The following is a 26,567-nucleotide window of genomic DNA, read 5'->3' on the forward strand; positions in this document are numbered from 1 at the left end:
CCCCCCCCAAAAAAAGAAGTGCATTGTTGTCCAGAGTTGAGGGGTCACTCCTTCTAGCATCATACATGTCAAAGTTCATCCGGTATGACCTTGACACTCCTGGAGCATCATTGAGTCCATGGGAGGGCTGTGGTCAAAAGTAGTGCACGATATAGGGATTGACCAGGCTACCATTTGGAACTCAGTCAAGCAATCCCCATGGAGGCATGTGACTGAGGGGCCCTTAGCCTCATATCTCCATTCAGACCATGGAGAGGGCCAGTAGAAATAGGAGGAAGAGCCCAGAGAGGGGCCCCGGCCGGGGTGAGGAAGAGCGGACCCCCTGGAAGAACGGAGCTACAGCTGCAGAGAGATGGAGAAAGAGGGTAGTAACGAGTGGGTACCATCTAGGGTTAGTCTGAGGGTAGTAACGAGTGGGTACTGTTGGTAGGTAAAAGGAGAGGGAACGAGGGAGGAGAGCACCAGGCATATCATCAGTCCCCTCCATCCCTCTCTACTCACCCACACATGCCCTCCCGTCCTTGGTGGGCTTGTGGCCCCTGGAACATGTCTTCCTGGGGCCACAGTTATAGTGGCCGTAGGTGTTGCTGCAGACTGGACGGCTCTTAGGGCACACTGGGGGCCCACTCTGTTGCTTACACTCGTTGTTGTCTGGGGAGGGTTAAGGAGGGGGGTGTTAAGGATTTCATCCCCAACAAACATTTGGTTGATTAAATATTTTCATCAACTAAATATTGTCTTGAAAGAGTCTGATTCACTAGTTGTTGTCTGGCACGGGGCAGGGGAGGGCCAGGGTGGTTGGTGAGGGAGAAAGGAGGGGGAGGGGGGGGTGAGTGGCATGAGGTAGTGAGACAAGGGTAGGGTGAATAGAGGGGTTGGGGGGGGCAGTGTGAGGGAGAAGGGTCAGATGGGAGGGATGGAAAAGGTATGGGAATAATTGATTACAGATAAGATGTTGTGCTTTGAAAAGATTGTTGGATTCCATCGATGCTGTTGTATTGATTTATTAGGGATGGTTAATTATTCTAAAACAAATAAAAGAGCAAAGGGGAACAGTTTGACTTGTCAAGAAAAACAAAAGAAAGTAGAACAATGAGGTAACACTTACAGAGAAGATGACACTTATGAAAGATCGAAGCAAAACAGAGATAATCTACTAGTTCAAATGACAAACAATATGGAGTGTCATTGGTCTTCGACAGTATACATTATCTTGATGACAAGGCAGATTTTTATTTTTATTTTGCTTCAAGGCATCTCATTCACTGCCCTCATATACCTGCAGAGATAGAGAGGACCAGAGAGGAGCGAGAATGAGAGAGCGAGCGGAACTTAATTTATTAATCTGTGTGTTTTACTATATTGTAAATGTTGTTATAATCCATCTATTCTCTGCCAGACAAGACAGATCTACATACCTGCACAGCGGCCATTCTTGACAAAGAATCCTTCCCCACACTGAAAAAGACCAGGACGTCAGTTCAAAGACATTTCCCAGCACCGCCATTTTGAATGCTAACAGAATGTAGTTGATGATTCAGTCACTTGTATTTCATCTGATGCTCTTGGGAGAAAGTCTAACATGCTGACTGCACCGGGCGTCCGCATGTTGATTTTGTCCACCCACACCAGACGCGATCAGAACACGCAGGTTGAAATATCAAATTAACTCTGAACCAACTACTCATTTGGAGACCAGTTGAAAAGCATTAAACATTTATGGCAATTTAGCTAGCTTGCTGTTGCTAGCTAATTTGTCCTGGGATATAAACATTGGGTTGTTATTTTACCTGAAATGCACAAGGTCCTCTACTCTGACAATTACTCCACAGATAAAAGGCTAAACCGAGTTTGTTTCTAGAAATCTGTCCTCCTTCAGGCTTCTTCTTCTTTGGACTTTATATGGCTGTTGGCAAACAACTAAGATGCATTACCACCACCAACTGGACTGGAGTGTGGACCTCCGTTCATCTTTCAATCACCCACGTGGGGCCTCCGGGGTGGCGCAGTGGTTAAGGGCGCTGTACTGAGGCGCCAGCTGTGCCACCAGAGACTCTGGTTTCGCGCCCAGGCTCTGTCGTAACTGGTCGCGACCGGGAGGTCCGTGGGGCGACGGATAATTGGCCTAGCGTCGTCCGGGTTAGGGAGGGATTGGCCGGTAGGGATTGTCTCATCGCGCACCAGCGACTCCTGTGGCGGAGTCGAGGTTGCCAGGTGCACTGTCTTTCCTCCGACACATTGGTGCGGCTGGCTTCCGGGTTGGATGTGTTGCTGTGTTAAGAAGCAGTGCGGCTTGGTTGGGTTGTGTATCCGAGGACGCATGACTTTCAACCTTCGTCTCTCCCGAGCCCGTACGGGAGTCGTAGCAATGAGACAAGATAGTAGCTACTAAACAATTAGATGCCACGAAATTGGGGAGAAAAGGGGGTAAAATTCAACAACAAAAAAACAAAACAAATAAAATCACCCACGTGGTTTATATGCTACTAAAAGCCAATGAGGAGATGGGAGAGGCGGGACTTGCAGCAAATAGAATCAAGTTCTATTTTAGAGCCTTTTTACGCAGACACTCATTGATGCAATGATTGAATAACATGTAGGTGTCCATTTATTTTGGAACGTGAGCGTACAGCGGTGAGGTCAGCATGTAACGGTTAGGAATCTCCACACAATGTAATTAAAACAGAAAACCTACTGTCGTCATTGGGTAAGAATGTAGTCGCTGGTGATGGATTGGCTGAAATTTTTAGCCAGGGTCATAGTTCATATGTCATGGTGTAAGTCCGCAGAACGTACCTGGGTATCAGGGTTCAGCACAGACTCCTCCCCCTCTTTAGGGTAGCCAATCTCCATCACAGAGTTCATGTCACCAGGCTGCAGTGGGCGGGCCACGGAACGGCCATCCGGCCAATAGACCTCCACCACAGTGACCTCGTCCTTGCCTGTGAGCCAATGTGAAGAAAGGAAGATAAATACACAAGCTATCCAGCTAACTACTAGCTAATATGTCTACAAGATGTCTACTGCACAGGAGGTTGGTGGCACCTTAAATCGGGGAGAACGGGCGTGTGGTAATGACTGGAGCGGAATGGTATCAAATACATCAAATTATTTCAAGGTGTTTCATGCCATTCCATGTGCTCCGTTCCAGACATTATGAGCCTTCCTCCCCTCAGCAGCCTCCACTGCGCCCTATGCACTCGTGGAGATCTGAGAGGATTTGATTGGTAGAAGCAGTATGGCAAAACTTCCACATCCTAGCCAGAGGGGAAATTGGAGTAATTATCGTATTGACTGCATCTATTAAATCCTTTCAGATCTCTACAAGTACATAGGGTCTAGGGGTCCATTTGGGATTAGGCCGTCAATGGGAAGTAAACAGGAAGTTACCCAGTCCAAAGTGGGCGACAGGCTCCATCTCACAGAGGTACCCCGAGCCGCCGTCGATGATGCGCATGAGAGCCCCGCTCCGATTGGTGTAGGCCGTGACCCGGGCCCCGCGGGCGAAGGAGCCGAACCGCGTGCGAGGGATTACACGCAGCCAGTGATTGGACGAGCCCTGTCAGGGTCAAAGGTCAGAGGGTAAAGCTGATGGGTCAGGAATATGTCGGGTGATATCATGGGCCCTGTTCAAACACTTGAGTTCATCCTCCTTCCATATAAATATGATAATAACCAATAACACATTGATTTGGAATCGTCGCCTTGCATTAAAATATCTAAATTAAATCTCATCCGCTTGCAGTAATTCTCCACCAGGGGACAGTAATGAGGTCGTGACCATGGAGAGAAAAGGGGGTCTGGATGGATAGAACCCGTTGTAGCAGGATCAGTACTCCAGCACTGCTGTTCAATTACCAATATTAGCATAGAGGTTGAAATAAGAAGAAAATGGACTACTTTAAAATGGAGAAAGCCCATGCTGTCACAGGAGCCATTATGGCTATACAGTATGGGTAAGACAGTACACTGTCCCGCTCTCAGCACATATCAAAGCTGCAGGCTAAAGTTAAATCTAGACTTGGTTTCCTCTATCGTAGTCGCTCCTCTTTCACCCCAGCTGCCAAACTAACCCTGATTCAGATGACCATCCTACCCATGCTAGATTACAGGTCAGCAGGTGAGGGTGCTCTGGAGCGGCTAGCTGTTCTTTACCATTCGGTCGTCAGATCTGCCACCAACGCTCCTTATGGGACACATCCCTGCACTCTATCATCTCTGTATACCCGTTGCAAGACCCACTGGTTGATGCTTATTTATAAACTCCCCCCCCCCCCCCCCCCTGCCAGTCACATTCTGGTAAAGGTCCCCAAAGCACACATATCCCTTGGCCGCTTGTTTTTTCAGTTCACTGCAGCTAGCGACTGGAACGAGCTGCGACTGGAACGAGCTGCGACAAACACTCAAACTGGACAGTTTCATCTCAATCTGTTCATTCAAAGACTCAATCATGGACCCTCTTACTGACATTTGAGGCTGCTTTGCGTGATGTATTGTTGTCTCTACCTTGTTGCCTAATAATGTTTGTACCATGTTTTGTGCAGCTACCATGCTGTGTTGTCGTGTTGTGTTGCTACCGTGTTGTGTTGCTACCGTGTTGTGTTGCTACCGTCTTGTTGTCATGTTGTGTTGCTACCATGCTGTGTTGTCATGTGTTGCTGCCTTGCTATGTTCTTGTCTTTAGGTCTCTCTTTATGTAGTGTTGTCTCGCTTGTCGGGATGTGTTTTGTCCTATATTTATATGTTATTTTTGTATATATATATATATTTTTTAAATCCCAGCCCCCGTAGGATGTCTTTTGCCTTTTGGTAGGGCGTCATTGTAAATAAGAATTTGTTCTTAATAACTGAATTGCCCTAGTTTAATAAAATACATATATTTTATATTAGTTTAATAAAATAAATATATTTTATAAATATGGCAAAGATGCAAAGTTATGCCGTCTATCGACCTCTATGTTAGCGACGCCGTCTTTCTACCTCTATGTTAGCGACGCCGTCTTTCTACCTCTATGTTTGCGACGCCGTCTATCTACCTCTATGTTAGCGACGCCGTCTATCTACCTCTATGTTAGTGACGCCGTCTATCTACCTCTATGTTAGCGACGCCGTCTATCTACCTCTATGTTAGCGACGCCGTCTTTCTACCTCTATGTTAGCGACGCCGTCTATCTACCTCTATGTTAGCGACGCCGTCTTTCTACCTCTATGTTAGTGACGCAGTCTATCTACCTATGTTAGTGACGCCGTCTATCTACCTCTATGTTAGTGACACCATCTATCTACCTCTATGTTAGTGACCCCGTCTATCTACCTCTATGTTAGTGACCCCGTCTATCTACCTCTATGTTAGTGACTGACCTGAGTGACCTTGAAGACAGAGATGGGCTGAGAGGCACTCTCCCCATGAGCCACCAGCAGGTCCAACTGACCGTCCCCGTCAAAGTCTGTTACCGTGGCACCTGTCAATCACAGAGTCAACACATCAAACGGCCAATCAAAAACAGGGCCTGTTTAACCCTAGTAAACCAGGGGAACTACCTGAACCAGGTGTGTTGTAATTTATGTTTTTAACTAATACTTAGCAAAAACAGAATACATTAGTTTAAGAAGACTTTATTAATCTTGTATAAAAGGGGAGTCAAACTCCATTTCTTGAGTGCCGAGTGTCTGCAGATTTTCGCTCCTAGTTTTCTTGATAAAGGAAGGTCATTGAAGAGTTAGGATCTCCTCTCACCTGGTTGTCAAGGTCTTAATTAGACACGGAAACAACAAAACCAGCTGATACATGGTCCTCCGGGAATTGAGTTTGACCCCTGTTGTATAGGGACCAAAAGAATGAGTCTGCATAGTGTGGTTACCTGTACCCCGGCCCTGTGGCTCTGCTGCCTCCCCCACGTTTAGCTCCTCTATCTGGGGGTCAGCATCAGCCCTCCTGGCCACCCTGGAGGAGCAGGCAGACAACACACATCAGAAACGCTCTCTCACACACACACACACACACACACACACACACACACACACACACACACACACACACACACACACACACACACACACACACACACACACACACACACACACACACACACACACACACACACACACAGTTCAAGTCAAAGTTGGTGTCAGGGGTCAGAGGTACCTAAAGAGCCTGTTGGGGGCGTGTCCTCTGTAGGCGATGTTGTTGAAGAAGATGTCCAGCTCCTGGTCATTGTCAAAGTCAGCAGCAATGACCGTCCGCACAGGTGAGGGAGAGGAGAACGACCCACTGGCTACGTCCTGAGGAGGGAGCGAACAGAGAGGTTTAATCTCTTTGTTTCCATCCACTTCCCTACGATCTCTTTCACTAACCTCCCTCTCCCATCCTGCTCCAACGCCACTCCTCTCCAACCTCCCTCTCCCATCCTGCTCTAACCCCCACTCCTCTCCAACCTCCCTCTCCCATCCTGCTCTAACCCCCACTCCTCTCCAACCTCCCTCTCCCATCCTGCTCCAACCCCACTCCTCTCCAACCTCCCTCTCCAATCCTGCTCCAACCCCCACGCCTCTCCAACCTCCCATCCTGCTCCAACCTCCCTCTCTCATCCTGCTCTAACCCCCACTCCTCTCCAACCTCCCTCTCCCATCCTGCTCCAACCCCCACTCCTCTCCAACCTCCCATCCTGTTCCAACCCCCACTCCTCTCCAACCTCCCTCTCCCATTTCAACCCCCACTCCTCTCTCTCACCCTGAATCTCTGGTTGTTGTCCTGTAGGTACAGTCTGTGCTGGCCATTCCAGTTTCCGTAGACGATGTCAGTCTTCCCGTCAGCGTTAAAGTCTGCCAGCGCCACACCTCGGCCGTGCTGGTAGCGGTCCTCCACACCTACAGGGGGAGCCACATCACTGTCATCACAACTCCTATGCAGAGATCATGGCTATGCTCCAACTATCTCTCCTTCCTCCCACACACCCACCCTAGACACACACACACACACCCACCCTAGACACACACACCCACCCTAGACACACACACCCTAGACACACCTGCCTGTTGAGCCATGTCAGTGAAGGTTCCGTCTCCATTGTTCCGGAACAGGAAGTTAGGTCCATTCTCGTTGTCACAGAACACGTCAGAGCTGCTCTGGCTCAGGATTGGTCCAACCACTACACCACGCCCACCTGGTGGGAGGAGACAAACAGATACATAATATAGAAGATATTAGTTTGAGATAGGTAAGCGCACACACACACACATTTCCTCCATTCAGTCTTGTCCAGTACCTGTGTACTTGTTGACCCCGGCCTGTGCTGCTACGTCAGACAGGGCGATGATGCCCTTGGCCAGGTCACTGGCTGCCTCGTCCATCTCTATCAGGGCATGGGGACCAACATTTCCACTGGCATAGTTAGCTACATACACAGCATAACGCCCTGTACCCTACAGGAGAGAGAAAGAGGGGGGGTACAGACATAGACCACACACACAGAAAATACACACAGCATAATGCCCTGTACCCTGCAGGAGAGAGAGGGGGGGGGGGTAAGAGAAAGAGAGGGGGTGGGGGCATACAGCCATACAGACGACAGACAGACACACGCAGATGGATAGACTGTTTACATACTTTTCTGTCCACACACGCCACGGAGCGTCCTGCCATCCGATTGGCTACTCCTCTGCGCACGTTGATGTCATCCCCCAGCAAGTCCTCGAAGCGTCCGTTACGGAACTTAAAGAGCTTGTCAGAGTATGTGGCCCGACCTTCCAAAAGAAGGTTGCTACTGACTACCAGAGTAACCGTTGTTGTTTTTTAAGCATTGTTGATGGTGTTTGTGTTTACCTGCTGTTATTGTTATTTACCAGAGTAAGCGTTGTTTGTATTGAGGAAGTAGATCTCCTCCCGCCCGTCCCCGTCTACGTCGCAGGCGGTCACCCCGATGGCGTTCCCCAGGGGGTCTCTCAGGGCGTAGAATGGTGAGCTGCGGTCATCCACCGCTATGTTCACCAGCCTCTGCTGACCACGGTCATACTTCAGGACCAGGTTAGGACCGTTGTACCTGAGAATGGAGAACATTAGTAGGTGTAGTGGAGAACATTAGGAGGTGTAGTGGAGAACATTAGGAGGTGTAGTGGAGAACATTAGGAGGTGTAGTGGAGAACATTAGGAGGTGTAGTGGAGAACATTAGGAGGTGTAGTGGAGAACATTAGGAGGTGTAGTGGAGAACATTAGGAGGTGCAGTGGAGAACATTAGGAGGTGTAGTGGAGAACATTAGGAGGTGTAGTGGAGAACATTAGGAGGTGTAGTGGAGAACATTAGGAGGTGTAGTGGAGAACATTAGGAGGTGTAGTGGAGAACATTAGTAGGTGTAGTGGAGAACATTAGGAGGTGTAGTGGAGAACATTAGGAGGTGTAGTGGAGAACATTAGGAGGTGTAGTGGAGAACATTAGGAGGTGTAGTGGAGAACATTAGGAGGTGTAGTGGAGAACATTAGGAGGTGTAGTGGAGAACATTAGGAGGTGCAGTGGAGAACATTAGGAGATGTAGTGGAGAACATTAGGAGATGAAGTGGAGAACATTAGTAGGTGTAGTCCTAAATGGTACCCTATTCCCTGGATAGTGCACTACTTTGGCCAGAGCCCTATTCCCTGGATAGTGCACTACTTTGGCCAGAGCCCTATTCCCTGGATAGTGCACTACTTTGACCAGAGCCCCAACTTCAGGACCAGGTTAGGGCCGTTGAACCCAAGAATGGGTGTAAATTGAGAATTTTGGGTAATTTATGCATAGCCTGTAAAGTCCTATGGTCCAGTACACTGTACTCAATAATGGCATTTGAATGCCCTCTCCAACTCTCTCTTTCTTTATCTAACCCCCCACCCACACTCTCACCCCGCCACCACCACCTCCAAGTCTCCGTCTCCGTCCACATCAGTAACGGCCATCCCATAGTTCAGCTGGGTGGGGTTGTGCTGGTTGTCAGGAGGTAGGACTGTCTCAGTCACTGACTGAAACATGGGCTCGGAACTCTGGGCCAAACCACGCCCACACAGCACCAGGACGGGGAGGAGCAGGGGAAGACCCGCCCACCAACGCAGCATCATCACAACAATCTGAATAGAAATGGAATTGATCCAAATTCCCCAATTCTGCAACAGACACCAAATATTCAAAAAGTTACAGGGTGTTTATATGTAACCTTAAACCACTATGTTAATACACGGTTGATATCAACATGTTTGATATCAACATTAGAATCATAGGGCATGCATGGCATAGTATTGGCTACTGCAGAATATAGGTTGGTGAGAGCAGGTACAGCAGGCAGCACACTGAACAATAAAAAAAAAATGTCTACAGTGCATAATTTACATCATTACATCATCGACTCAACAGCAATACCCTCAAACGGCTAAATTCCTATTTACCCCTGTCCAAAAGAGCCTAACATGACAATTACCTATAGAACATTGTGCGTACCAGTGTGCAAAAGTGAAGACGTACCATAAATATGCAATGAGAAAAACCATACACGCAGTGAAGACCTCGTGCATTAGATGACGTCAAGAGTTCTGCGTGCACCTGCAACAGGTTTTTATTCTATACTATTATTATGTCGTTAGTTACGCAATACTGTCATCACAACTGTAATACTGAGATGAACACTTATTTCAGAACATGGACCTACTGTGTGCTGCTGTTTATTCGTTTGGGAGAAGAAGAGATCATTTCATTCAAACACTGCACATAAATCTTACCTTATATCAGTTTTCAGCAGGACTCCGGTGTTCTAGCCTTCGACTGTGGAAGCGCTAGGATGAGAAAAGGTTACTGTATTCTAATGCGTTGTGTAAATTGCCTTATACAATTTCAATGTTGTTGCATTATGCAAGCACTTGTGTAAGTGGTTATCCAATAAGGGTGGAACGAATACTTTTAATATTCGGCGGTTCGACCAATGACTTGTCTTTTTCTCAACAGAACTACAACTACCAGCAGCGATTTTAGTATTACGTAATATACATGCGACAGTATGTTTTTTTCCCCTTCTAATTCTAAACATCCGGCGGTTTGCTGTTCGGTTGATATCTAGCCAAGTGATAAGCTACAGATTAAGGTATTTTGCTAATGCTTATATGTTTATGATTTTAAGGAAATAATTGTATAGAATGTCTTGCTCTACAGTGCGTTATGTGTTTAGGTGTAATCGGGTTATTGCTAGTTACACTGGATGCTGCTGCATAACGCAGCCAAGTCTAATTTATTACTCAAACACCCCGTTACTGACAACGAATTAGCAGAGAATGTAGTTAACCAGTTTGGACTTGTTTTTAATTTAGTACAGTATAGTTGTGTAAGATTTGTACATGCAGTTTAAATGGTTTTAAGTACCATGCGCATGCGTGCTAGCTATTAAACTACTGAGGGGGCTTATGCGACTTAACTAAAGAGAATTGGAGAGAGGGGCCCAGCTGCTCAATTAACCTATGCATCTTTAATGATTTGTTCCTCCTCCTTTCTCTTCCATGTAGGACAGTTGTATGGTGATGGAGGAGGAACAACCTCAAGAGGACTGCGCCCAACCCCAGCCCTCCGCGTCCTGCTCCAAGAAGCCAGACAAGCCCCTCTACCAGCCCAAGAAGAAGCAGGACGGCCCCAAAGATAAGGCTCAAACCCAGGGAGACGGCAAACCAAAGCCCAGGCCTCGCTACACGGACAAGGCCCGAAAGAATGCCAAGAACAAGAAGGACAAAGGAGGGAAGACGGGAGGAGAGGGGAATGGAGTCCTAAACGGTGAGGAGACGGTAGAAGAAGGAGGAGGAGGTGACGCGGGGCCACAGAATGACGGACAGGCTGCTACAGCCAACCAGGGAGGAGATGTGGGTTCGCGACTGGAGACGGGGAGCAAGAGTTCTCCGTCTGAGAGAGAAGGGGGACCCCGGGAGGGGATAGAGGCAGGCCCTCTGGAAGAGGAGGAGGAGGAGAGCTGGGACGCTCTCTTTGATGACGAAGGAGAGTGTTTGGATCCCCATGTGCTAGAGGAGGTGAGTCTGTCTACCTGCGTCTGTCCCTGTCTGTCAGGATGTGAGTCTGTCTACCTGTGTCTGTCCCTCTCTGTCAGGAGGTGAGTCTGTCTACCTGTGTCTGTCCCTCTCTGTCAGGAGGTGAGTCTGTCTACCTGTGTCTGTCCCTGTCTGTCAGGAGGTGAGTCTGTCTACCTGTGTCTGTCCCTGTCTGTCAGGAGGTGAGTCTGTCTACCTGCGTCTGTCCCTGTCTGTCAGGGGGTGAGTCTGTCTACCTGTGTCTGTCCCTGTCTGTCAGGAAGTGAGTCTCTGTCCCTGTCCTCCAGATTACTGCTGTAACACTGAGTGTATGTCTGCTACATGTTTGCTACTTATTAGTGGTACTATCGCTGCAATGCTGTTACACATCTACTGTTCTGTCTATAGTTGGAAATCGTTAGGAGACTAGTAAGCAAAATTACTCTCTCACCCTCTCTCTCTCGCTCACCCTATCTCTCGCTCACCCTCTCTCTCTCTCTCTCTCTCTCACCCTCTCTCTCGTTCACCTCTCTGCCCCCCTCTCTCTCTCGCTCACCTCTCTGCCCCCCTCTCTCTCTCGCTCACCTCTCTGCCCCCCTCTCTCTCTCGCTCACCTCTCTGCCCCCCTCTCTCTCTCGTTCACCTCTCTGCCCCCCTCTCTCTCTCGCTCACCTCTCTGCCCCTCTCTCTCTCTCACTCACCTCTCTGCCCCCCTCTCTCTCTCATTCACCTCTCTGCCCCCTCTCTCTCTCGTTCACCTCTCTGCCCCCCTCTCTCTCTCGCTCACCTCTCTGCCCCCCTCTCTCTCTCGCTCACCTCTCTGCCCCCTCTCTCTCTCGCTCACCTCTCTGCCCCCCTCTCTCTCTCGCTCACCTCTCTGCCCCCCTCTCTCTCTCGTTCACCTCTCTGCCCCCCTCTCTCTCTCGTTCAACTCTCTGCCCCCCTCTCTCTCTCGCTCACCTCTCTGCCCCCCTCTCTCTCTCTCTCTCTCTCACCCTCTCTCTCTGCCCCCCTCTCTCTCTCTCTCACCCTCTCTCTCTGCCCCTCTCTCTCTCTCTCACCCTCTCTCTCTGCCCCCCTCTCTCTCTCTCGCTCACCTCTCTGCCCCCCTCTCTCTCACCTCTCTGCGCCCCTCTCTCTCAGCTGGCTATAAAGCAGGGCAGGAAGAAGCGGCCGGTGCAGGAGGCCAGGTTTGACTACTACAGCTTGGATCAGGACAGAGAGGGGGATGATGACACTGAGCTCACAGAGGATGAGCTGTCTAACATCATAGAAATCTACGACTTCCCCACAGAGTTTAAGACTGAAGACCTGGTCAAATCCTTCCAGGCCTACCAGTACGTACCAGCCTTTACTGTCTTTTTACGTGTCCTGAGGTTCAGTCAAATCTCATTCCACCCTAGTCCCTATCAATACACAGCGATGATCCGTCGAGGGGCAGCCGAAGCGCCGTCTCGTTGAGGGGCAGCCAAAGCGCCGTCTCGTCGAGGGGCAGCCGAAGCTCCGTCTCGTCGAGGGGCAGCCGAAGCTCCGTCTCGTCGAGGGGCAGCCGAAGCTCCGTCTCGTCGAGGGGCAGCCGAAGCGCCGTCTCGTCGAGGGGCAGCCGAAGCTCCGCCTACAGTATGTGGTGGTGATGAGATGCTGAAGGTGTTTTTGTGTGTGTGTAGGCAGAGAGGCTTTGACATCCAGTTTGTGGACGATACACACGCCCTGGCTCTCTTCAACAGCCCCATAGCAGGTGAGTCACACAGCTTTTATAAAGGAAAGGAAAAGCCATAGACTCTGGTAGCTCTGTCCGACACTATCAGTTATTCACACACCTCATCACAGGTGACGGATACAGCTGAACATGTTTCATACCTTATCTAAAACACTGCGTGTCTCTCTTCTGTCAAACTTTACTGAAGATGTTTGGATGGTCAAATGAAGTAGTGGTCAACATGTTTTAATAGTAGAGCTGACTTGGCTGTCTTCTCAGTCAACACTCAAGTCAACATCTGAGGTAAACATTTAGCAACTGAACTCTGTCTGTGTGTCTGTGTGTGTGTGTCAGCTCGGGAGGCTCTGAGGACCAAACACCCGCTGTTGAAGGTCAGGTCTCTGGCTAAAGCCTCCGTCACCACCAGGGCCAAGGCTCGCAGCTGCTCAGGTACTGACTGTCCTCTCTTTCATTCATCTGTCCATCCTTTATCCTCCATTATCTGTCTCTGAGTATTTCTGGAACTCCTTCATATTTGACCTGGTCTGTCTCTCTCTCTCATATCTCCTGTATTCTCGCTCTCATATCTCCTGTATTCTCGCTCTCATATCTCCTGTATTCTCTCTCTCATATCTCCTGTATTCTCGCTCTCATATCTCCTGTAATCTCGCTCTCATATCTCCTGTATTCTCGCTCTCATATCTCCTGTATTCTCGCTCTCATATCTCCTGTATTCTCTCTCTCATATCTCCTGTATTCTCTCTCTCATATCTCCTGTATTCTCTCTCTCATATCTCCTGTATTCTCGCTCTCATATCTCCTGTATTCTCGCTCTCATATCTCCTGTATTCTCGCTCTCATATCTCCTGTATTCTCTCTCTCATATCTCCTGTATTCTCGCTCTCATATCTCCTGTAATCTCGCTCTCATATCTCCTGTATTCTCGCTCTCATATCTCCTGTATTCTCGCTCTCATATCTCCTGTATTCTCGCTCTCATATCTCCTGTATTCTCTCTCTCATATCTCCTGTATTCTCTCTCTCATATCTCCTGTATTCTCCCTCTCATATCTCCTGTATTCTCCCTCTCATATCTCCTGTATTCTCCCTCTCATATCTCCTGTATTCTCCCTCTCATATCTCCTGTATTCTCTCATATCTCATGTATTCTCTCTCTCATATCTCCTGTATTCTCTCATATCTCCTGTATTCTCTCTCTCATATCTCCTGTATTCTCTCATATCTCCTGTATTCTCTCATATCTCCTGTATTCTCTCATATCTCCTGTATTCTCTCATATCTCCTGTATTCTCTCATATCTCCTGTATTCTCTCATACCTCCTGTATTCTCTCATACCTCCTGGATTCTCTCATACCTCCTGGATTCTCTCATACCTCCTGTATTCTCTCATACCTCCTGTATTCTCTCATATCTCCTGTATTCTCTCATATCTCCTGTATTCTCTCATACATCCTGTATTCTCTCATATCTCCTGTATTCTCTCATATCTCCTGTATTCTCTCATATCTCCTGTATTCTCTCATATCTCCTGTATTCTCTCATATCTCCTGTATTCTCTCATATCTCCTGTATTCTCTCATACATCCTGTATTCTCTCATATCTCCTGTATTCTCTCATATCTCCTGTATTCTCTCATATCTCCTGTATTCTCTCATACCTCCTGTATTCTCTCATATCTCCTGTATTCTCTCATATCTCCTGTATTCTCTCATATCTCCTGTATTCTCTCATATCTCCTGTATTCTCTCATACCTCCTGTATTCTCTCATATCTCCTGTATTCTCTCATATCTCCTGTATTCTCTCATATCTCCTGTATTCTCTCATACATCCTGTATTCTCTCATATCTCCTGTATTCTCTCATACATCCTGTATTCTCTCATATATCCTGTATTCTCTCATATCTCCTGTATTCTCTCATATCTCCTGTATTCTCTCATATCTCCTGTATTCTCTCATACCTCCTGTATTCTCTCATATCTCCTGTATTCTCTCATATCTCCTGTATTCTCTCATATCTCCTGTATTCTCTCATACATCCTGTATTCTCTCATATCTCCTGTATTCTCTCATATCTCCTGTATTCTCTCATACATCCTGTATTCTCTCATATCTCCTGTATTCTCTCATACATCCTGTATTCTCTCATACATCCTGTATTCTCTCATATCTCCTGTATTCTCTCATACCTCCTGTATTCTCTCATATCTCCTGTATTCTCTCATACATCCTGTATTCTCTCATATCTCCTGTATTCTCTCATACATCCTGTATTCTCTCATACATCCTGTATTCTCTCATATCTCCTGTATTCTCTCATATCTCCTGTATTCTCTCATACATCCTGTATTCTCTCATACATCCTGTATTCTCTCATATCTCCTGTATTCTCTCATACATCCTGTATTCTCTCATATCTCCTGTATTCTCTCATATCTCCTGTATTCTCTCATACATCCTGTATTCTCTCATATCTCCTGTATTCTCTCATATCTCCTGTATTCTCTCATATCTCCTGTATTCTCTCATACATCCTGTATTCTCTCATACATCCTGTATTCTCTCATATCTCCTGTATTCTCTCATACCTCCTGTATTCTCTCATACATCCTGTATTCTCTCATATCTGCTGTATTCTCTCATACATCCTGTATTCTCTCATACATCCTGTATTCTCTCATACATCCTGTATTCTCTCATATCTCCTGTATTCTCTCATATCTCCTGTATTCTCTCATACCTCCTGTATTCTCTCATATCTCCTGTATTCTCTCATACATCCTGTATTCTCTCATATCTCCTGTATTCTCTCATACATCCTGTATTCTCTCATACCTCCTGTATTCTCTCATATCTCCTGTATTCTCTCATACATCCTGTATTCTCTCATATCTCCTGTATTCTCTCATACCTCCTGTATTCTCTCATATCTCCTGTATTCTCTCATACATCCTGTATTCTCTCATATCTCCTGTATTCTCTCATATCTCCTGTATTCTCTCATATCTCCTGTATTCTCTCATATCTCCTGTATTTTCTCATATCTCCTGTATTCTCTCATATCTCCTGTATTTTCTCATATCTCCTGTATTCTCTCATATCTCCTGTATTCTCTCATACATCCTGTATTCTCTCATACATCCTGTATTCTCTCATATCTCCTGTATTCTCTCATATCTCCTGTATTCTCTCATATCTCCTGTATTCTCTCATATCTCCTGTATTCTCTCATACATCCTGTATTCTCTCATATCTCCTGTATTCTCTCATATCTCCTGTATTCTCTCATATCTCCTGTATTCTCTCATATCTCCTGTATTATCTCATATCTCCTGTATTCTCTCATACCTCCTGTATTCTCTCCTCCCTGCTAATCCTTGTCTTGTCACTTGTTGTATATTCTTTGTTCTTCTTCCTTTTTTAAAAACTTTATTTTACTTTCTTTGCCCCCCCCCCCCCCTTTCTCTTCCATTCCCTCAACACTGTCCCTCCTCACCTCCAGACTACCTGCTCCCTACTAAGGAGCGTCCCCAGACCAGTGCAGTGTTGGCCCGCAGGCTGGTGATGGGGGCGCTGGGCGTCAAGAGTCCCCAGAGCAAAGAGCACCGTGAAGCAGAGAGGAAAAAACTGCAAGATGCCAGAGGTACGTGATTTCAAGGGGCAATCTGGAATTCAAGTAATGATAACAACAGAGGTGACCCCGCCACTTGTTTTGGTAAACGGCTGAGGTAATGTAACCCCTCTCCAGTTCACAGACCGCTATGTGTGCAAGGACTGACCATCCATGACATCAGACTGATCGTTTTAATCCATATTTTGAAGCTATACGGTGCATTCAGAAAGTATTCAGACCCCTTGACTTTTTCAACATTTTGTTACGTTTCAGCCTGATTCTAACATGTGTGTATATATATATAAAAACAAAAAATCATCGATTTGTTCAATTTGCAAAAATGTCTAAACCTTTTTTTTTTCACACGATTATGGGGTGTTGTTTTCTAGATCTATGTATTTAAAACTCTTTTAGAATAAGGGGTTTTGATGGGGTACGACCAATGTTGGGGATAACCCTGGGTGACTGACAGGGGGCGCTGTTTTGAAGCCACCGCAGAGCCGTCTTGGTACTCCTGCATTGTAAATATATACAGTATATCACAAAAGTGAGTACACCCCTCACATTTTTTATAAATATTTGAGTATATCTTTTCATGTGACAACACTGAAGAAATTACACTTTGCTACAATGTAAAGTAGTGAGTGTACAGCTTGTATAACAGTGTAAATTTGCTGTCCCCTCAAAATAACTCAACACACAGCCATTAATGTCTAAACTGCTGGCAACAAAAGTGTGATGTACTGTATATATATTGGAAGCTATGGAAATGCATTTATTAATGTTAGTTGTTTTTTTTGACAAGCAGATTCTATTACAGACACCTTAATGTAAACTTTAAATTAGATTATTAAATTAGATTATTAAATTAGTTTATTAAATTAGTTTATTAAATTAGATTATTAAATTAGATTATTAAATTAGATTATTAAATTAGATTATTAAATTAGATAATTAAATTAGTTTATTAAATTAGATTATTAAATTAGATTATTAAATTAGATTATTAAATTAGTTTATTAAATTAGATTATTAAATTAGATTATTAAATTAGATTATTAAATTAGTTTATTAAATTAGATTATTAAATTAGATTATTCGAACAGTTACATAAATAAAATAGAATAAAAATGTTTTTGTTAAATGTTTTATTTCTCATCTTACTGTCCCCACGACAACAGCAACATATTTAAATATACATGTCATGTTGTCCTTGAAACGTTTAATTAAAATATTATAGAATTCCATTCATTCCTATGGAGGACTGATCCCTCTGGGGAGAGCCAACATGGCCGACCAGTGGCTCCAAAGCAAGTAATTAGCCAATACGTAGCGTCAGCAATCCAGGGTTTATCTACATCATTAGTATGCCAGTTGAAGGAAGCTGTAGTAGAGTGTTGCTACCACTAGGGGGTGGTGTTCTGTCAGTGATGTCTTTTACCAAGACCATGAACCCGAAGAAGAGTCTCAGCCTCAGAGAGACTGAGGACAATGCGCTCATCTAGTGTTCTATAAACACACACACACACTGCACGTCCTGGAAATGGCTTCCAGTCATGTTGTTTTAAGTGTAGCCTTGCTTCCAAAGACCAGCTATTGGGGGGGAAAGTAGTGTCCTGACGAGATACAAATATAGAACAGATTGTCAGGAAGAACGGACAACTAGACTTTTTTTGTTTGCTGGTGGTGACCACTTCTTTCACTGAGAGAGAGAGGAGACGTGTGTGTGTGTGTGTGTGTGTGTGTGTGTGTGTGTGTGTGTGTGTGTGTGTGTGTGTGTGTGTGTGTGTGTGTGTGTGTGTGTGTGTGTGTGTGTGTGTGAGAGAGAGAGAGAGAGTCCTGAGAGGTTTGGTTTCTGGTTAGACAGCTGACACACACACTCTCCCGTCTCTCTGGCTAAGAGTTTCCTTGAGTTGTTCTCCTCACGCCCTGTGTTGCCAGGCAGAACCTCTACTCTATAATTTCCCTGTTGTTTATTTCTCCTCCCAGGGGATTTATAAGTGGATATATTCAGCTAGAAGGACCAGTCCACTCTGGTGTTATTTCTCCTCCCAGGGGATTTATAAGTGGATACATTCAGCTCTGGTGCAGTTGGCACCTACCAAAGGCACTTAAATATGTTGTCCTACCCATTCACCCTCTGAATGATACACAATCCATGTCTCAAGGCTTAAAAATCCTTCTTTAACCTGTCTCCTCCCCTTCATCTACACTGATTGAAGTGGATTTATCAAGTGACATCAATAAGTGAGTATAGCTTTCACCTGGGAGGGAGGGGAGGGACGGACGGAGGGAGGGGAGGGACGGAGGGGAGGTACGGAGGGGAGGGAGGAACGAACGAACGGGGAGGGAGGGGAGGGGAGGGAGGGACGAACGAACGGGGAGGGAGGGGAGGGAGGGAGATGACTGCTTATGGAACTGACTTTGTTTTCTGGCTGGATAACTGTTGTGCTCTACTGTTCTCAGGTGAACTTACAGGATGTGATCATATACATTGTGTCTCAGTGTGAAGCTCTGTTTAGATGTTCTAGACAACTAGCGCTCCCTCCCCCTGGTGCCCAGTGAGCACAAGACATTGAAAAGACGTCTTTTCAACCTCAAAAATACGTCTTTTCAACCAGAGAAGACATATTTTAAACCAAAAAATGCATATTTTCAACCCCCAAAAGATATTATTATAAGGTGGGATGTGCTTTTATACAGTAACATCCTGTAGTCATATACACTCTTCTGTGATTCATGCAGTAGACTTAATCATATACACTCTTCTGATTCATACAGTAGACTTAATCATATACACATGATTCATACAGTAGACTTAATCATATACACTCTTCTGTGATTCATACAGTAGACTTAATCATATACACATGATTCATACAGTAGACTTAATCATATACCCTCTTCTGTGATTCATACAGTAGACTTAATCATAATCACATGATTCATACAGTAGACTTAATCATATACACATGATTCATACAGTAGACTTAATCATATACACATGATTCATACAGTAGACTTAATCATATACACTCTTCTGTGATTCATACAGTAGACTTAATCATATACACATGATTCATACAGTAGACTTAATCATATACCCTCTTCTGTGATTCATACAGTAGACTTAATCATAATCACATGATTCATACAGTAGACTTAATCATATACACATGATTCATACAGTAGACTTAATCATATACACATGATTCATACAGTAGACTTAATCATATACCCTCTTCTGTGATTCATACAGTAGACTTAATCATAATCACATGATTCATACAGTAGACTTAATCATATACACATGATTCATACAGTAGACTTAATCATATACACATGATTCATACAGTAGACTTAATCATATACACTCTTCTGTGATTCATACAGTAGACTTAATCATAATCACATGATTCATACAGTAGACTTAATCATATACACATGATTCATACAGTAGACTTAATCATATACACATGATTCATACAGTAGACTTAATCATATACCCTCTTCTGTGATTCATACAGTAGACTTAATCATAATCACATGATTCATACAGTAGACTTAATCATATACACATGATTCATACAGTAGACTTAATCATATACACATGATTCATACAGTAGACTTAATCATATACACTCTTCTGTGATTCATACAGTTGACTTAATCATATACACATGATTCATACAGTAGACTTAATCATATACACATGATTCATACAGTAGACTTAATCATAATCACATGATTCATACAGTAGACTTAATCATATACACTCTTCTGTGATTCATACAGTAGACTTAATCATATACACATGATTCATACAGTAGACTTAATCATATACACTCATCTGTGATTCATACAGTAGACTTAATCATAATCACATGATTCATACAGTAGACTTAATCATATACACATGATTCATACAGTAGACTTAATCATATACACATGATTCATACAGTAGACTTAATCATAATCACATGAATCATACAGTAGACTTAATCATATACACATGATTCATACAGTAGACTTAATCATATACACATGATTCATACAGTAGACTTAATCATATACCCTCTTCTGTGATTCATACAGTAGACTTAATCATATACACATGATTCATACAGTAGACTTAATCATATACACTCTTCTATGGTTCATACAGTAGACTTAATCATATACACATGATTCATACAGTAGACTTAATCATATACCCTCTTCTGTGATTCATACAGTAGACTTAATCATAATCACATGATTCATACAGTAGACTTAATCATATACACATGATTCATACAGTAGACTTAATCATATACACTCTTCTGTGATTCATACAGTTGACTTAATCATATACACATGATTCATACAGTAGACTTAATCATATACACATGATTCATACAGTAGACTTAATCATATACACTCATCTGTGATTCATACAGTAGACTTAATCATAATCACATGATTCATACAGTAGACTTAATCATATACACATGATTCATACAGTAGACTTAATCATATACACATGATTCATACAGTAGACTTAATCATAATCACATGAATCATACAGTAGACTTAATCATATACACATGATTCATACAGTAGACTTAATCATATAAGTTGTATATTCTATGTGTACATCAGTGTGGTTATTAGATTCATTAGGATCCCTGTTAGCCGACACCAATGGAGACAACTGGTCTTACTGGGGTCCGACACGTCATGAAAAATACTTTACAGACCAAAAAAAAGACGTTAAAATTGACATTTAAAGACATGAACATGTGCTGTGTTTGTCTATCAGTGACACCGACACGTCACTACTTACACACCTGTGTTAACATGAGTTCTTGTGGAGCTGTTCTCTCTGCTGACTTAAAGGTCATGGAACATTTCATCCTGTAACTGGCGCCAAATGTCAATGACAAACCAGTACCATGCTGCAGGTAGCCTGGTGGTTAGAGACAGGTAGCCTGGTGGTTAGAGACAGGTAGCCTGGTGGTTAGAGACAGGTAGCCTGGTGGTTAGAGACAGGTAGCCTGGTGGTTAGAGACAGGTAGCCTGGTGGTTAGAGACAGGTAGCCTGGTGGTTAGAGACAGGTAGCCTGGCGGTTAGAGACAGGTAGCCTGGCGGTTAGAGACAGGTAGCCTGGTGGTTAGAGACAGGTAACCTGGTGGTTAGAGACAGGTAGCCTGGTGGTTAGAGACAGGTAGCCTGGTGGTTAGAGACAGGTAGCCTGGTGGTTAGAGACAGGTAGCCTGGTGGTTAGAGACAGGTAGCCTGGTGGTTAGAGACAGGTAGCCTGGTGGTTAGAGACAGGTAGCCTGGTGGTTAGAGACAGGTAGCCTGGTGGTTAGAGACAGGTAGCCTGGTGGTTAGAGACAAGTAGCCTAGTGGTTAGAGACAGGTAACCTAGTGGTTAGAGACAGGTAACCTAGTGGTTAGAGACAGGTAACCTAGTGGTTAGAGACAGGTAGCCTAGTGGTTAGAGACAGGTAGCCTGGTGGTTAGAGACAGGTAGCCTGGTGGTTAGAGACAGGTAGCCTGGTGGTTAGAGACAGGTAGCCTGGTGGTTAGAGACAGGTAGCCTGGTGGTTAGAGACAGGTAGCCTGGTGGTTAGAGACAGGTAGCCTAGTGGTTAGAGACAGGTAGCCTAGTGGTTAGAGACAGGTAACCTAGTGGTTAGAGACAGGTAGCCTGGTGGTTAGAGACAGGTAACCTAGTGGTTAGAGACAGGTAATCTAGTGGTTAGAGACAGGTAACCTAGTGGTTAGAGACAGGTAACCTAGTGGTTAGAGACAGGTAACCTAGTGGTTAGAGACAGGTAACCTAGTGGTTAGAGACAGGTAACCTAGTGGTTAGAGACAGGTAACCTAGTGGTTAGAGACAGGTAGCCTAGTGGTTAGAGACAGGTAACCTAGTGGTTAGAGACAGGTAGCCTAGCGGTTAGAGACAGGTAGCCTAGCGGTTAGAGACAGGTAGCCTAGCGGTTAGAGACAGGTAACCTAGTGGTTAGAGACAGGTAACCTAGTGGTTAGAGACAGGTAACCTAGTGGTTAGAGACAGGTAACCTAGTGGTTAGAGACAGGTAACCTAGTGGTTAGAGACAGGTAGCCTAGTGGTTAGAGACAGGTAGCCTAGTGGTTAGAGACAGGTAGCCTAGTGGTTAGAGACAGGTAACCTAGTGGTTAGAGACAGGTAACCTAGTGGTTAGAGACAGGTAGCCTAGCGGTTAGAGACAGGTAGCCTAGCGGTTAGAGACAGGTAACCTAGCGGTTAGAGACAGGTAACCTAGCGGTTAGAGACAGGTAACCTAGCGGTTAGAGACAGGTAACCTAGCGGTTAGAGACAGGTAACCTAGTGGTTAGAGACAGGTAACCTAGTGGTTAGAGACAGGTAACCTAGTGGTTAGAGACAGGTAGCCTAGTGGTTAGAGACAGGTAACCTAGTGGTTAGAGACAGGTAGCCTAGTGGTTAGAGACAGGTAGCCTAGTGGTTAGAGACAGGTAACCTAGTGGTTAGAGACAGGTAACCTAGTGGTTAGAGACAGGTAGCCTAGCGGTTAGAGACAGGTAGCCTAGCGGTTAGAGACAGGTAACCTAGCGGTTAGAGACAGGTAACCTAGCGGTTAGAGACAGGTAACCTAGTGGTTAGAGACAGGTAACCTAGTGGTTAGAGACAGGTAACCTAGTGGTTAGAGACAGGTAACCTAGTGGTTAGAGACAGGTAACCTAGTGGTTAGAGACAGGTAACCTAGTGGTTAGAGACAGGTAGCCTAGTGGTTAGAGACAGGTAACCTAGTGGTTAGAGACAGGTAGCCTAGCGGTTAGAGACAGGTAGCCTAGCGGTTAGAGACAGGTAACCTAGCGGTTAGAGACAGGTAACCTAGTGGTTAGAGACAGGTAACCTAGTGGTTAGAGACAGGTAGCCTAGCGGTTAGAGACAGGTAACCTAGCGGTTAGAGACAGGTAACCTAGTGGTTAGAGACAGGTAACCTAGTGGTTAGAGACAGGTAACCTAGTGGTTAGAGACAGGTAACCTAGTGGTTAGAGACAGGTAACCTAGTGGTTAGAGGCAGGTAGCCTAGTGGTTAGAGACAGGTAACCTAGTGGTTAGAGGCAGGTAGCCTAGTGGTTAGAGACAGGTAGCCTAGCGGTTAGAGACAGGTAACCTAGTGGTTAGAGACAGGTAACCTAGTGGTTAGAGACAGGTAGCCTAGTGGTTAGAGACAGGTAACCTAGTGGTTAGAGACAGGTAACCTAGCGGTTAGAGACAGGTAACCTAGCGGTTAGAGACAGGTAACCTAGTGGTTAGAGGCAGGTAGCCTAGTGGTTAGAGACAGGTAGCCTAGCGGTTAGAGACAGGTAACCTAGCGGTTAGAGACAGGTAACCTAGTGGTTAGAGACAGGTAACCTAGTGGTTAGAGACAGGTAGCCTAGCGGTTAGAGACAGGTAACCTAGCGGTTAGAGACAGGTAACCTAGTGGTTAGAGACAGGTAACCTAGTGGTTAGAGACAGGTAGCCTAGCGGTTAGAGACAGGTAACCTAGCGGTTAGAGACAGGTAACCTAGCGGTTAGAGACAGGTAACCTAGTGGTTAGAGGCAGGTAGCCTAGTGGTTAGAGACAGGTAGCCTAGCGGTTAGAGACAGGTAACCTAGCGGTTAGAGACAGGTAACCTAGCGGTTAGAGACAGGTAGCCTAGCGGTTAGAGACAGGTAGCCTAGCGGTTAGAGACAGGTAACCTAGCGGTTAGAGACAGGTAACCTAGTGGTTAGAGACAGGTAACCTAGTGGTTAGAGACAGGTAGCCTAGCGGTTAGAGACAGGTAACCTAGCGGTTAGAGACAGGTAACCTAGTGGTTAGAGACAGGTAACCTAGTGGTTAGAGACAGGTAACCTAGCGGTTAGAGACAGGTAACCTAGCGGTTAGAGACAGGTAACCTAGCGGTTAGAGACAGGTAACCTAGCGGTTAGAGACAGGTAACCTAGTGGTTAGAGGCAGGTAGCCTAGTGGTTAGAGACAGGTAACCTAGTGGTTAGAGGCAGGTAGCCTAGTGGTTAGAGACAGGTAGCCTAGCGGTTAGAGACAGGTAACCTAGCGGTTAGAGACAGGTAACCTAGTGGTTAGAGACAGGTAGCCTAGCGGTTAGAGACAGGTAACCTAGCGGTTAGAGACAGGTAACCTAGCGGTTAGAGACAGGTAACCTAGTGGTTAGAGACAGGTAACCTAGCGGTTAGAGACAGGTAACCTAGTGGTTAGAGACAGGTAGCCTAGCGGTTAGAGACAGGTAACCTAGCGGTTAGAGACAGGTAACCTAGTGGTTAGAGACAGGTAACCTAGCGGTTAGAGACAGGTAACCTAGTGGTTAGAGACAGGTAACCTAGTGGTTAGAGACAGGTAGCCTAGTGGTTAGAGACAGGTAGCCTAGCGGTTAGAGACAGGTAGCCTAGCGGTTAGAGACAGGTAACCTAGCGGTTAGAGACAGGTAACCTAGTGGTTAGAGACAGGTAGCCTAGCGGTTAGAGACAGGTAGCCTAGCGGTTAGAGACAGGTAGCCTAGTGGTTAGAGACAGGTAACCTAGCGGTTAGAGACAGGTAACCTAGTGGTTAGAGACAGGTAACCTAGTGGTTAGAGACAGGTAACCTAGTGGTTAGAGACAGGTAACCTAGTGGTTAGAGACAGGTAGCCTAGCGGTTAGAGACAGGTAGCCTAGCGGTTAGAGACAGGTAGCCTAGCGGTTAGAGACAGGTAGCCTAGTGGTTAGAGACAGGTAACCTAGCGGTTAGAGACAGGTAACCTAGTGGTTAGAGGCAGGTAACCTAGCGGTTAGAGACAGGTAGCCTAGTGGTTAGAGACAGGTAACCTAGTGGTTAGAGACAGGTAACCTAGCGGTTAGAGACAGGTAACCTAGCGGTTAGAGACAGGTAACCTAGCGGTTAGAGACAGGTAACCTAGTGGTTAGAGACAGGTAGCCTAGCGGTTAGAGACAGGTAACCTAGCGGTTAGAGACAGGTAACCTAGTGGTTAGAGACAGGTAGCCTAGCGGTTAGAGACAGGTAACCTAGTGGTTAGAGACAGGTAACCTAGTGGTTAGAGACAGGTAACCTAGTGGTTAGAGACAGGTAACCTAGTGGTTAGAGACAGGTAACCTAGTGGTTAGAGACAGGCAACCTAGTGGTTAGAGACAGGTAACCTAGTGGTTAGAGACAGGTAACCTAGTGGTTAGAGACAGGTAACCTAGTGGTTAGAGACAGGTAACCTAGTGGTTAGAGACAGGTAACCTAGTGGTTAGAGACAGGTAACCTAGTGGTTAGAGACAGGTAACCTAGCGGTTAGAGACAGGTAACCTAGCGGTTAGAGACAGGTAACCTAGTGGTTAGAGACAGGTAACCTAGTGGTTAGAGACAGGTAACCTAGTGGTTAGAGACAGGTAACCTAGTGGTTAGAGACAGGTAACCTAGTGGTTAGAGACAGGTAACCTAGTGGTTAGAGACAGGTAACCTAGTGGTTAGAGACAGGTAACCTAGTGGTTAGAGGCAGGTAACCTAGCGGTTAGAGACAGGTAACCTAGCGGTTAGAGACAGGTAACCTAGCGGTTAGAGGCAGGTAACCTAGTGGTTAGAGACAGGTAACCTAGTGGTTAGAGACAGGTAACCTAGTGGTTAGAGACAGGTAGCCTAGTGGTTAGAGGCAGGTAGCCTAGTGGTTAGAGACAGGTAACCTAGCGGTTAGAGGCAGGTAGCCTAGTGGTTAGAGACAGGTAACCTAGTGGTTAGAGACAGGTAACCTAGTGGTTAGAGACAGGTAACCTAGTGGTTAGGGACAGGTAGCCTAGCGGTTAGAGACAGGTAACCTAGTGGTTAGAGACAGGTAGCCTAGCGGTTAGAGACAGGTAGCCTAGTGGTTAGAGACAGGTAACCTAGTGGTTAGAGACAGGTAGCCTAGTGGTTAGAGACAGGTAACCTAGTGGTTAGAGACAGGTAGCCTAGTGGTTAGAGACAGGTAACCTAGTGGTTAGAGACAGGTAGCCTAGTGGTTAGAGACAGGTAACCTAGTGGTTAGAGACAGGTAGCCTAGTGGTTAGAGACAGGTAGCCTAGCGGTTAGAGACAGGTAGCCTAGTGGTTAGAGACAGGTAACCTAGTGGTTAGAGACAGGTAGCCTAGTGGTTAGAGACAGGTAACCTAGGAAACATATTTTTTTGAACG

The 26,567-nt window shown here is 45.5% G+C and overlaps 2 protein-coding genes across 4 annotated transcripts in view; one reads left to right on the forward strand and one right to left on the reverse strand.

Moving 5' to 3' along the window:
- Positions 1 to 10,047, reverse strand: LOC110485474 (cartilage acidic protein 1). 3 transcript variants are annotated; one of them, XM_036948011.1, is made up of 16 exons: positions 9,742 to 10,047; positions 9,488 to 9,565; positions 8,876 to 9,132; positions 7,843 to 8,039; positions 7,607 to 7,743; positions 7,266 to 7,422; positions 7,029 to 7,163; positions 6,731 to 6,867; positions 6,146 to 6,282; positions 5,862 to 5,944; positions 5,362 to 5,462; positions 3,391 to 3,559; positions 2,797 to 2,942; positions 1,419 to 1,458; positions 502 to 651; positions 1 to 342 (listed from the first exon to the last, which is right to left on the reverse strand). In XM_036948011.1, exons 2-16 carry the CDS (start codon positions 9,488 to 9,490, stop codon positions 242 to 244), a joined length of 1,950 nt encoding a protein of 649 aa, XP_036803906.1. In that variant the 5' UTR covers positions 9,491 to 9,565; positions 9,742 to 10,047; the 3' UTR covers positions 1 to 241. The 3 variants fall into 3 exon arrangements, with proteins under 3 accessions (XP_036803906.1, XP_036803907.1, XP_036803908.1); XM_036948012.1 differs by lacking the exon at positions 9,488 to 9,565 and having other exon boundaries at positions 9,742 to 10,046; XM_036948013.1 differs by lacking the exons at positions 1 to 342; positions 502 to 651 and adding an exon at positions 987 to 1,279 and having other exon boundaries at positions 9,742 to 10,035.
- Positions 9,552 to 26,567, forward strand: part of LOC110485475 (coiled-coil domain-containing protein R3HCC1L-like) — a 19,187-nt gene continuing 2,171 nt past the window's right edge. Inside the window, exons 1-6 of the mRNA XM_036948118.1 lie at positions 9,552 to 9,574; positions 10,516 to 11,028; positions 12,169 to 12,362; positions 12,693 to 12,763; positions 13,079 to 13,174; positions 16,249 to 16,389. Coding sequence (XP_036804013.1) covers positions 10,525 to 11,028; positions 12,169 to 12,362; positions 12,693 to 12,763; positions 13,079 to 13,174; positions 16,249 to 16,389 — 1,006 coding nt within the window. The 5' untranslated portion in view covers positions 9,552 to 9,574; positions 10,516 to 10,524. The remainder of the gene's footprint in view (positions 9,575 to 10,515; positions 11,029 to 12,168; positions 12,363 to 12,692; positions 12,764 to 13,078; positions 13,175 to 16,248; positions 16,390 to 26,567) is intronic.

This window comes from Oncorhynchus mykiss, chromosome 17, assembly GCF_013265735.2.
Source record: "Oncorhynchus mykiss isolate Arlee chromosome 17, USDA_OmykA_1.1, whole genome shotgun sequence".
In the NCBI taxonomy this organism is placed as follows: Eukaryota; Metazoa; Chordata; class Actinopteri; order Salmoniformes; family Salmonidae; genus Oncorhynchus; species Oncorhynchus mykiss.

Excerpts from the sequence above, each read along its gene's own strand:
- LOC110485474 (XM_036948011.1), bottom strand. Across the intron at positions 7,744-7,842 it reads TACAAACAACGCTTACTCTG|GTCGGGCCACATACTCTGAC; the intron begins GTAAATAACAAT and ends TTCTTTTGGAAG. Across the intron at positions 5,945-6,145 it reads GCCCCCAACAGGCTCTTTAG|GGTGGCCAGGAGGGCTGATG; the intron begins GTACCTCTGACC and ends CTGCTCCTCCAG.